We start from the raw sequence: 13,160 nt of genomic DNA, 5'->3' as shown, positions 1-13,160 counted from the left end.
GCTCTTGATGAGGACAGATTCTCAGTTCACCTTTAGAGTGGCCATTGGGAACACTTGTTGACAGTACACACACTGTACACACACTGTACACACACTGAGTGTTTAAAGTGTTCCGGCAGCACATCACAAAAATGATCTACATGGGCACCTGCCTCAGTGCATCTGTACCTGAGGAATGATTTTATCATCATGTTGATGTATTTCTGTCAGTTCATCATGTCAGAGATTAATGACAAGCCTGGAATGGAAAAACACTGAACAATCTTCAGGGGTCACCGGGGGGCTGGATTTAATCCAAGCTGCCACAGAGCGAGAGACGGGGTACGTCCTAGAACTGGTCCCCAGTGGATCACAGGGCCAACATATAGAGACACACAATGATACACATTAAAACTATACATGATTTTAAGTCACCGATGAACCCAACAAACGTGTTCACGCTGTGGAAGGAGGCCGGAGAGTGTGGCGAGGAACCATGAAAAGTTCACACAGAGAAGCACCTGTCGAGATCCAGTACGTTAATCGACATCAGTTACTAGGTGTTTGGGGAAACACAATCAGAATCTCAATTATTCATTTCTGAATTCATTTACTGCAAGCCAATCTCGGATAAGCAGAAAAAATCGAAGGGATGGATGGATGGATAGGCTCTGCTAAGTTCAAGGTGCCAAGAAAGTTTCCTGCCTTCAATATGAAACCAATGACGCACCTGACATCTACAGGTAAAAGCCAGTGAATTAGAATATTTTGAAAAACTTGATTTATTTCAGTAATTGCATTCAAAAGGTGTAACTTGTACATTATATTTATTCATTGCACACAGACTGATGCATTCAAATGTTTATTTCATTTAATTTTGATGATTTGAAGTGGCAACAAATGAAAATCCAAAATTCTGTGTGTCACAAAATTAGAATATTGTGTTAGGGTTACATTTTGAAGATACCTGGTGCCACAAACTAATCAGCTGATTAACTCAAAACACCTGCAAAGGGCTTTAAATGGTCTCTCAGTCCAGTTCTGAAGCCTACACAAACATGGGGAAGACTTCAGATTTGACAGCTGTCCAAAAGGCGACCATCGACACATTGCACAAGGAGGGAAAGACACAAAAGGTTATTGCTGAAGAGGCTGGCTGTTCTCAGAGCTCTGTGTCCAAACACATTAATGGAGAGGCAAAGGGAAGGAAAAACCGTGGTCAGAAAAAGTGTACAAGCAATAGGGATCACCGCGCCCTGGTCAAGATTGTGAGAAAAAACCCATTCAAAAATGTGGGGGAGATTCACAAGGAGTGGACAGCTGCTGGAGTCAGTGCTTCAAGATCCACCACCAAGAGACGCTTGAAAGACATGGGTTTCAACTGCCGCATACCTCGTGTCAAGCCACTGTTGACCAAGAAACAGCGCGAAAAGCGTCTCACCTGGGCTAAGGAAAAAAAGAGCTGGACTGCTGCTGAGTGGTCCAAAGTCATGTTTTCTGACGAAAGCAAATTTTGCATTTCCTTTGGAAATCGAGGTCCCAGAGTCTGGAGGAGGACAGGAGAGGCACAGGATCCACGTTGCCTGAAGTCTAGTGTAAAGTTTCCACCATCAGTGATGGTTTGGGGTGCCATGTCATCTGCTGGTGTCGGTCCACTCTGTTTCCTGAGATCCAGGGTCAACGCAGCCGTATACCAGCAAGTTTTAGAGCACTTCATGCTTCCTGCTGCTGACCTGCTCTATGGAGATGGAGATTTCAAGTTCCAACAGGACTTGGCGCCTGCACACCCGTGCCTGGTTTACGGACCATGGTATTTCTGTTCTAAATTGGCCAGCCAACTCCCCTGACCTTAGCCCCATAGAAAATCTGTGGGGTATTGTGAAAAGGAAGATGCAGAATGCCAGACCCAAAAACGCAGAAGAGTTGAAGGCCACTATCAGAGCAACCTGGGCTCTCATAACACCTGAGCAGTGCCAGAAACTCATGGACTCCATGCCACGCCGCATTAACACAGTAATTGAGGCAAAAGGAGCTCCAACCAAGTATTGAGTATTGTACATGCTCACATTTTTCATTTTCATACTTTTCAGTTGGCCAACATTTCTAAAAATCCCTTTTTTGTATCAGCCTTAAGTAATATTCTAATTTTGTGACACGCGGAATTTTGGATTTTCATTTGTTGCCACTTCAAATCATCAAAATTAAATGAAATAAACATTTGAATGCATCAGTCTGTGTGCAATGAATAAATATAATGTACAAGTTACACCTTTTGAATGCAATTACTGAAATAAATCAAGTTTTTCAAAATATTCTAATTCACTGGCTTTTACCTGTATGTATCAGACCCCAGACGCCTGGCTTTGAGTTTAACTTCCTTCATCCAACACATCAACCAAAAGTGGAACTTTTTTGTCCGCTGAGCTCAGACCTGCCTTTAAAACAATAATCTCGAGAACCTCTTCTAGGAATGACAGAGAGCCTCTTAAAAGTGTCGCTACATGTGGTCATGAGAGTTTCCAATTACACCCAAATAACAGCGAGTTTAATTCAGCAGAACTCAGCTTTAAAGCTAATTTTCCTTGTAATTGTCCTTGTTTTATATATAAAAGTGTATATATATATATATTAGCTTTAAAGCCGACTTCTGGTGAATTAAACCCGCTGTAATTGGGGTGTAATTTGAAACTCTCATGACCACATGTAGCGACACTTTTAAGAGGCTCTCGTGTACAAAGAAGTGTTCTGAAGGACGGCTTTGAGGCTGCACAGGCTTTAGAGACGAGAGGCAATAAAAGAAGTGTTGGCTACAATGTAACGGTGCTACACTGAAACACCTCACAGTGGGTCAAAGTGCAAACAGCATGTGTCTGCCTGTGATGTACAAGAAGCAGAGTATTATGGGAAGCACTTAAGAGAAAATGTACCCTACAGCTTCGAAGGTGATTGCATGTTGACCTATCGGAGAGTTCTGCAGCATGAATATATTCAGATAACGTTTGTGCTGCTGGATAAAAGTCTACATTTTCATCTCAAATAGCTTCTATAATTCAAGGTTTGTGAAATGTCCAATTAGAGGAAAGTTTTGTTTTAAAAACCTAAAAACAAGTCCATGGTGTCATGGGTTCAGCATGGTGCTTACGTGGAGTTTAGTTTGATCACAGAGGCATGGAGTTGTGAGGAGAAAACAGCTTAGGACTAAATCTAGCACAGCAGGTATTCATCAGCCCTCTTCATGAAACACGAGCCAAGAGATGCTGCAGCTTTCTAAAACAAAGCAGCCCCCTTAGCAGGACGTCAACCCACAACCCAGCATGCCGAGCTAAGTACTGTTAATAAAAAAAGAACACACTACAGTGTGTTGTGTACAGAGCACGACAGAGCACACACGTATAATGAAGTGTGAGGGAGGATTTAATTGGGGGTTCTGGGGCTCCTCGACCAGAACATACGACAGAGTTCATATCATTGGCTGCATTCTGATTCATTTTAAGACCTTTTGATAACTTTTTTTCTGGCTTCAGCGTGACACATTTTATAATTGTATTCAGATGAAAGTGGACGCCCACAGTCGAGTTACATTAAAACATATCACAAAGCCGAGAGTACAAAGTACTCACGAAGCCTCTTAAGTACTAAGACTTGCTCCTTGTGACAAAATTCTTAGACAATTCTAACAATCAGGACGTTTTCTAAGAATTTCCCATGAAAGTTCAGATTAGATCATTGTTAAGATGAAAGTTATTCACATAGAGTCTTCGTGCTTAAAAGCTCCTCAGGTCTCTAACTGTTCGGAGGAGTGAGGAGGACCTCTGACAGGATGAAGAGTTTCTCAAGCTGAAGAAATGTCCTTCAAACAGGACATGAAGAATATTATTATGAAATCATAGTTGGCTGAACAAAGTCGACTCGTGCAGACATTTCTATCCATCACTGAGTAAAGTGAGACATGCATGTTGACTTTGTCTACGTGTGTTTACCTCCACAGGTGCATCCAAACACTGATTAGGATTCTTCACATGCTTACAGTTACTGATGATCATCAGTATGTGCACTTTCAATGATCACACAGATGAGATTATAATGAAACAATGTCCGACTAGATTCTGGAGGCTGCTAACAAACCCCCCCCCCCCCCCTGAAGCGTTTCTGTTGAGTGATGAGAGTGATGCTATACTGAAGCACACTACTCCGGTAATACCAGCGCATATCCGAGACAAAATAAACTGATACTGATAGTCGCTTGATACTCTAATATCAGCCAATAATAATGGCTTATGACCCAACGTTAATCATACATTGAACAGGACAAAGCAACCGAGGAGAAAAAAAATCTCATTCAAAGGTTGGAGAGAGAAATGAATGAAACCTTGAAAGTGACAAAGTCCTCCAGAGGATATCATTATCTCTAGTTCTCAACTCATTAAAATGACTCATTTACAGTACATAAGCACTACACGCATTCTCGTCTGTACGTTCACTGTCAGAGCTGAGACAGCTCATGCCTAACACATCTTTGAGTGCTGGAGTGTTTCATGTTCACATTACAGCCTGATTCTAAAGTGCAGCTGACCTGACTCCAGCTTTGTCAAACACTCTTTTCATGGTGGTGACTGTTTTGATGGCTTGATTTGTTTTTGTTTTTTTTGTCACCATATTATCCTCCAAATAGGACCTGCATTTTTGACTCCATTTTCACCCAAGAGACACATTTCACATTGTGATGACCAAACAGCTGATGACATCACTTAGAGGATTTAAATGACGGACAGAAAGCAGGTTCAGAGACTAAAAGGGTTTCATTTCTGCTGGTGAAAATTGCTGCCGGCCATAATGTAATGAAAGCGTATCGTTGAAAGGGTTAAAAAAATCGACCAGTGCCTCCATCCATCGATGGACATCTTTACTGTTAATCCCTTTAAGGGTCACAGTGGGAATGACTACCCAGAGTTTAATGGGCCTGAAATAACAAAAAAAATTGTATTCAACTTGTTCCTCTTTATTATAACTGCAACAAGATAACTCAAATTGTCTGATTAAATGAACACACATTCAGAATGTGGAATCTCTCTCTCAAAGGCCCTTCTTCCCCCTGCTGAATGAGCGGAATGGCTTCTTCCGCTGTGCCTGTCGACTCGATTGATCTGTCAGCGGTCAGTGGAGTGAAGAGTGAGTGATGCTGCAGCACCATGTCTAACCCTCAAAAAGGGAAAGGAGTGAAAGGAAAATGAAAGACAGCAAGCAGAGGGAAAACAACTTCCTTTCAAAAGAAAGGTGGGCACGACTACACAATTTAAGAACACTTTAAGCTAATACCAGAAATTTAGATTCAAGACGGTCAGCCAACAGGAGGCTAGCTTGGAGTACAATTTAAAATGCTATTACTTACATTTATTATGCTATTTAGCATCATAGGTAAGCTATAGTCTTATAAGACATTATATTTATAAACTCATTAGTCAACTTTGGACAGATATGTAGTCTAGCTAATTAAATAAAGTCTGCAGTGAAACAGGGTCTTTTTTTTATTTTTGGCCCATAGCATCAAGTGTGGCTGAATCTAAAGGAAGCTGCAGGTTTTTAGAGGATTAAATAATAATAGATTATCAGATTAAAATAAGATTTACACAAAAACTGTTCTTACTACAAAAAAACTAGTTTTAAGTCAAGTTAACCAACTTTGATCCCATAAGTCAAACTTCATCACATATTTGTGTTTTCTCACATATTTACGATGACACCGTCGTTTGTATCGTGTACAACAACGCAACGATAACATTAACCCTCTCCTGAAAGGCTTACATCATTCACTTAGGACTACCACGAATACGTACTGAACGATACACCTGTTCGGGGTCTGCAGGCCTGAGGGCCACTTCATTCAGTCTCTGCGACATGCCTCTCTCTCAGTTGGCAACGTTTGCTACTTCAGTTGCTTTCGAGGGAACTCTGGAGTCCATGAAATGTGCCGACATATGAAGTGAAGAGAGGCATCTTCAGCAAAGAGGGAAAGAGTCATTACCTCACCTGACTCTTCCTCCTGACACGCAGGCACACAGAAGTTGTCCTGGGAGAACGACAATAAGTCCGTCTGTGCATATTTTATGACAAAGATGAAAATAGTTGAAACGCCAACAACCGAGACTCAGATCTGCAAGGAGCACATCTAATTGCCTGCTTAGACAGCCTCATATGCAGCTGGCTTCAGAGAGTGTGTATTTATGTGTGTGTCTGTGAGATAAGTGCATCAGGCAACAGATCCTTCTATGTTCACATACCGCAGATACAACGTTGTTAATGACCGTGCAGGGATTTTAACTTCATATTCTGCACAGCTGCACTCAGAGTAAAGAGTATTTACTGTTTTTTCCTGAATTAATAAATTGGCAGCTTTCCTTTATTGTTTGTGTGTGAATCCGCAGCGGAGATCGAGGGTGTACTCAAGCTGTGTCCGACTTTTTGTTTTTTAGGAAAAGGAAAAGAATGAAAGGAATGACGGCCGTTTTCACTTTGTGAGCGTTATGAATAACTGTAAGAGACGGGGTCCTCAGATGTATCTGCAGGAAAATGTTACGCTCAAGGCAAACGGAGTCGAACAAGTGCAGTGTCACAAACATACACTACTCTATCCTTCACTACATGAAGTCCCCCTTTTTCAGATATATTTGATCATCCATCATTTCCACCTTAAGGGTTTCCCAATGAGCTATGTGTCAGAGTAAGTCCATCTCATGAAATTATAAGTTAACCACCAAAGTGGTTATTAAAGCCGCGGTTCTCAAACTTTTCACTACGAGTACATCCTCTGAAATATTTGGCTCTCCAGTGCTAGAATTACGAGCACTATTGAAATACAGTAACAAAGGGCTATCTAACTACGTGTTCTGTTTAGACTGGAGGCTATTTCATTCCTGATATGAATATTACACACTGCAGCCTGGGAAACTTGATGTAACTTGAGTCATTCTTCCTTCCTGTTTGTGTTTCCTTTGGTTTCCTTTCCTTGCGGGCGCCGAAGCTTCACTGGCACTGCTAACGTAGCCACTTGCAGAATAAACCACAGAGTGCTTTCACACATGCAGAAAACGTCTGAAAATATTTCCCGGAGGAGCTGTGCTGTGTTTGTGAACGCAGACTGTTGTATTTGTCACTCGACCTTCACTCTGAGTTTGTCCTGCCAGACCCCTACTATTTCTTCCACAGGAAGTCAAAGTGAGCTGATATCCTCCGTAGCGTAGCGTCTATACACGTAAGCACTGACTCTGTCCACACAATGAAACATCTGCATTACGTTGCCTGTTCGTTCGGATGTTGTTCTCCGCTCGTTAGCTCATTCTGTCATTCTGTTGGACTACACATAGGATTGATATAAAGGCGAATATTCTCTATACAGCACTGTATAACAGACTAAAACACTGCTACTGCATAAGCCATGGATATGCACAGCTGGCTGTTGATCCTTGAGCTCACACGTGCAACGTGCCGCATCGTGTACGTAATAGAAGACTTACTGATGCAAAGCAGCTTACTGGAGGATACCTCTAGAGGGCACACCAGATCAAAGTCAGACATGAAAAACCAGACCATACCGCTCCACAGCAACCCGACACAAGAGGAGACACATGCAAATCTTTCTCCTCCTAATATCGTCAAGTACCAACAGGGAGTGTAACCGAACAAAGCAATCACAAAAGGTGTTTGCCATCTTCTTCTTGACTCGGCCCATAATTTCTGTCTAAAAACATGGCCTGAGACTGCTTGACTCTTCCATCAATGTGCCATAAAGTCTCAGCGACCAGCTGAAAATATGCCTATTCTTTTGCTTTTTAACGAGTCTGTGCTGCAGGAACCTCTAGGCACAGAAGTTTTCACATTCCAACAGAGCCTCTCTCTCTCTCTCTCTCTCTCTCTCTCTCTCTCTCTCTCTCTCTCTCTCTGATAAAAAGCTTGCCTTGAATGTTGTTCGGGTTTTTTCACTCTGTTTAACTGATTGGAGCTCTCAAAGCTGCTGTGTTGCCGGCAGGTGAGCACCAAACCGGTCAAGGTCAGACAGGAACAAAGAAAGAAAAATAAAAGGTCTAATTTAAATATCCCAGGAGGCATGTTGGGTTTCCGTGAGTCATGAATGAAACATGATTGAAATGGATTCATGGAAGAAGAATACATGAGAAGTGGCTCTGATATGAAACGTGTAGGAATTCTCTTCTTGCAGTCTTTTGTCGGAGCTTTACAAATACAATTATTTTGAACTGTGAGAGAAGCCCTCTGACTGACTGTGGGCTCACTGTTCAGCACTTCCTGCCAAAAACAAAGTTTATTTCTGGAGTGTCTCCACTGTGACTGACTCCACAAAATTGTTTTTAATTGGGGCTGAGAATAAAGCATCTGTGCAGCCAAGTGTGGAGGAAAGTGAATTATGGTCTGAGGTCAACTGAACATTTCCAAAATGACATTTTGAAAATGTCACTGCCTTCTTTTTTTTTTCTTCTTCCTCTCTTGTTTATCATAATGGGATAATGTCTCTCCATTTCTCCAGCTGTAACCTCTCCTCATTTCCTGTATTCCTCAGCCTCCTGCCGTACAGTATACAAGCACCACGACTCGTGCAGGCACAGGTGAACGGAGGAGAGATAAGACTCGAGGATGACGACAGCGATGCAAATGAATCACTCACAGAAAGCACATGATATCATGATATGAGGAGGAACAAGAAGAGGAATACGCTTTGGTTTATGATAAGTATACGGCCCTGTTTCCACCGAGAGGTCAGGTTTGGAACGGTTAGTCCTGATCTTTATTGCAGAACTGAATGACAGTGGCGTGACATACAGTATTGAAGACAACCAAAGAATTCAACAGAGATGGTGAATGTGTCAGTAAACAAAGAGTAATGATTTCTTGGTAGGTCTGCATCGCTCAGGTTGTCCAAGGGGCGGAGCTATGTGCTAACATGAGCTGCAAAAAACTGAGACAGCTTTGACATAACGCTCTCATGATCCACAGTTTACTTAAAGCTCCCGTATTCTGCCCTCTAATTTATGTGTCTACTGAAGTACGTTCACGATTGCTAATGTTGGTAAAGAGTGTCTGTTCTCATGTACTGCCGCTCCATGCTGCGTCTCTCATCTGCCCGTGTTTGGAAGGCTTTGAGGCATTGACTGTTACGCTCCGTTATAACTGGTCCGTCGCTCAGCACGGATGTCATGGGTGTGCAGCCCGAGCTTGGTCTTGCTACAACGAGCAGATGGGCTTGAATCAGTGATGTCACACTGGCACATTTCATTCAGCGAGCGTTACATGCAGCTTCTGCTGCTGCTAACACAGTGTTTCTCAATTATTTTATGTCATGCCCCCCCTAGAAGACAGACATTTGTTTACGCCCCCCCTGAATTGAAATACTATTAAGAATCAGATAGTATTTATTTATTTATCTGTACAAACTGTATACGTTGCTGGCACAAGAATTCTGCATACAATAACTCAGGGTCCAAAATGGAACTTTTTGACTCACTGGCCAAGGTGGCAGCTAAATAAATAAATTCACCGGCCAAACCTATTTTTTTACTGGCCGAAATAACTTATCGTGTGTTTGTGTATCATACACATTTGATAGAGAAAGCGTTATGTTCTGTTGAATCGATCACAGATTTAAGTCACAGATTCAATCATTTTATCAGAGCAGGAAATTGAGATGTTTAAAAAATATATTCGCTGACCTTCCTTTTTTAAACAGGAAGTTCCTTGTTTATCTTGACTCTGACGACTCCTCAATTTTTCTTGTCTCTCCCGACAGAAACTTCTCCATACTGAAAGTTCCCCATGCCCCCCCGACACCTCGCCGTGCCCCCCCCCCCCACTATTTGAGAAGGACTGTGCTAACATGAGGACGTAGGAGAAGACGTGACTTTTGTACTTGTGCACGTAGATGTGACTAATTATGCACAAGACACCTGGAAAACCCACAGAAGAGCATCTCAAACCAGAGAGAGCAGAATATGGAACCTTTAAACCTGGTGCGTTTGATGTTTGTCAGATAGTGACGATTCGGATCGTCAACGGACTGCAGTGCATCTCGCTCCAACCTTTAGGGTTGAACAGTATGCGTGGTACTCCAACAGAAAAGCTACCAAAATAACTGATCTGTAGCGTCCCACATTTTCGTACCTTTTCCAACATTTGACAGTGGAAATGAAATGGAAATAAATGTGTACGGTATCTTACCGATTTGAAGTGGACTGCTTGATGTTTGTGAAATGTATTTGTTCTCGTTCACACCTCATGCATATGAAACATTCCCATTCATGTATTGTTCAGAAGACACTCAGGGTAACTCATCGTTTATCCTCAGTTTCTTGCAAATAAAGCCTCATTCTTCACAGAGTTATTGCTAACAATTTATTTGGGCCTTGGCGAGTTTTCAAAGGGTGCTCATGTTTTTGTACTCACCACGGTTTCATGACCAGACAGAAAGAATTGATTCATCGTGATCCTGCTGCCACATCATTTCATGACACAAATTCATGGCACATTTTTCTGACATACTTTATAGTCCAAACCATTCTTGTCTGATTGAGCCGTAGCCTCTGAGCGGATTTCAGAGGCATCTGGAGGAGACTCAACGATGCAGCGGGTCTACCAAAAAGTCAAACTGAAATTTTAATTTACAAATTTCACCAATAACACCGACAATATACACTGATATCTGTTTGTTTGTGCACTGGAGATTAAATTAAAAAGCTTGTAAAAATTGACCGGTTCACCTTCCCTCTCACCTGGCTAACAGAGACTGTTTTGAACAGTATCAGAGCGTGCAGTCCATGTCATGACTACAGAGGCAGACTTTAAGAGGCACCCAGAGGCTGAAGACTAACAGTGATACACAGAATGGGCAGTCTTTGTTTTTAATTAACACGGCTGTGAACACAGGCTGCACAGCTGCATGGATTCAACATTAACTTTGGGTCGCAGTCATAGGTCATGTATTATTTTCCTTTTCAACCAGTAAGTCTCAGAGCTCACAAAACATGTGTGCGAAGTGTGTTGCTGTAAATCCACTCTGATCCTGTATTTGATCATGCCTTTAAACCCCTCTATTTCAGGCCTGCTCAGAACCAAGCTCGTCCTGTCTGTAGCTTTAACCCTTTATAGTGCACTCATTGAAATACTTTGAAATTCAAAAATTCAACCTCAGAATCTTATTGGGGGAATTAACAGAACTTTATTTCTATTAAAATAGTTCATCATTTTCAACTATTTTAATTTCATATAGAAAAATAAACATTGACAAAGTTACCATATTTGGTTCAAATGCCACAATAGCAGGTTCAGTGACGTAGGGTGATCTCTTCTGATTGGCTGAGTGAGGGTCACATGCTTCTCGACAGTACTGAGGTGCAGAAGGCTGGCCATATGTATTATGCACGAATATAACCAAAAATAATCACTTGCCCGATAAAGGGTTAAATGTAAATGAGCTGTGTCTGACCACGCCCCCTCTCTGCAAGGGCTCGGGTGGCTCAGTCTTTCTCCCTTCATGTCCTATTGTTTACGATGAGAAGGCAGACTCAGAGAGCAGAACAAACACCTAGCTGTGGGAGTGTCACCCACCTGGGGGAGGAGCTACTGCCCTTTGTGATGTCATGAAGGGAAAATCTCCAAACAGCCTGTTTGAGCACACATTTACTGAAAAGTGGAGCAGGCAGAAGATCATTGGAGGGTTTGTAGACAGCTAAGGACACATAATAGTGTTTAAAAAACATGATCGAGTGTACATATTTTTAAGAATAATTTATTCCACGTTACAACACTGTGGTTTTTAACTCTGACACTCCTGAAAATCAAACAAAATTGACACTGGTTGTGTTACCAGGGCAACAACAAATGCCCTATCCTGTGATCAACAGAGCTGGTACAGAAATGCTCACTGGAATCACGGCTGACCAACATTTGACAAACTGTTGATCATAAAAGGAATAGTTTGTTCTCATTATCAAAGAAAACAGATTGCCGCTATTATTATTATCACTATTATTAAGAGAGAGCTCCATCTGTATTTTCTTACTAATTTTACATTTTATTGGCTGTCAATCATTGTGCAGAGCTGTGGGTGTATTTTTTAGGTCCTTTAGAGCGTATCAGCTATGAAACATTCAGAAAATCTCACTCCTCGGTTTCACCACTTTGTCGGCGCTTGCATTAATCTCCAGACGATAGCACATTATAGGTACTTTGACCCGATGGATGTTTTTTTGAATGTCTTGAAATTTAATGCAAGGATCTCAATTTCAGTTTGACATTTTCGACGTCTGATTTTAGAAGAAAATGGCTCCAAATGATCTTTTTTTCCAGGATTGAGTGAATAAATCATTTGAGGGTAAAACGTGAATGCTGTTGTCTTGTGAAATGAAAAGACTTGAGCCTCAGAATGAAATGTTTTGAGCTGCAGCTGGATGTGTTTGAACTCATCGAGTGGTGGGTTCTTCCTCTCTACGTCTAAAGGGCAGAGCAATGGGAGACGGTGACTCACCTCGGGTGTTGCTGGAGAGCCGTTTGCGTTGGCTGGTGGAGGTGTTGTGTGGCAGCAGCGTGTTCTGCTGGTGGTTGCTGTCGATGGGGCTCGTGGCGATGATGTTATCCTTGTATTTGTTCATCAGAGCCAGCTTGGTGTTGTCACTCACTGTGGAGAAGGGGAATATTTAGATTAGTAGAGCGGAGCGCAGACTTAAATGAAGGTCAAACTGAAGGTCATCCCGTCCCGGCTTGGATACTGTAAGTCTTTATATGCTGGGATAAGCCAGATGTGCCTGTCGGATGGATGGATGGATGGATGGATGGATGGATAGATGGATAGATGGATAGATGGATAGAAACTGGATGTAAAAAGGCTGCCTTGAAGCGAGCTTACAAAGAGGCTCACAAACACATCCGGCTTGTTGTTGAGTGTTGGAAAAGTCAAACTAACTAACTAATTTAAAAAGAGAAAAGCTTCCATGAAATTAAAAATCATAAAGGGAATAAGCAGAAGGCATTTCACGTCTCAGAGGGTGAAATCGTTGAAATGGGGAATATTAAGAGACAAAGTTCCAGTCCAAACATAAAAATAATATTATAATTGAACTTATTGTCTGAAACAGCGTCCTCCGAGGAACAACTCACATACAAGGACAATGATATAGTCAATT

The 13,160-nt window shown here is 41.8% G+C and overlaps 1 protein-coding gene across 11 annotated transcripts in view; it reads right to left on the bottom strand.

The window, feature by feature from the left end:
• Nucleotides 1-13,160, bottom strand: part of astn1 (astrotactin 1) — a 393,364-nt gene that overhangs the window by 287,705 nt on the left and 92,499 nt on the right. For all 11 annotated transcript variants that reach the window (XM_079347778.1, XM_079347781.1, XM_079347782.1 and 8 more), the window contains exon 5: nt 12,506-12,655. In XM_079347778.1, coding sequence (XP_079203904.1) covers nt 12,506-12,655 — 150 coding nt within the window. The remainder of the gene's footprint in view (nt 1-12,505; nt 12,656-13,160) is intronic.

Source organism: Symphodus melops, assembly GCF_947650265.1.
Source record: "Symphodus melops genome assembly, chromosome: 7".
Lineage (NCBI taxonomy): Eukaryota > Metazoa > Chordata > Actinopteri > Labriformes > Labridae > Symphodus > Symphodus melops.
Note: the sequence above shows the minus strand (reverse complement) of the source record. Positions and strands in the feature narration are given on the sequence as shown.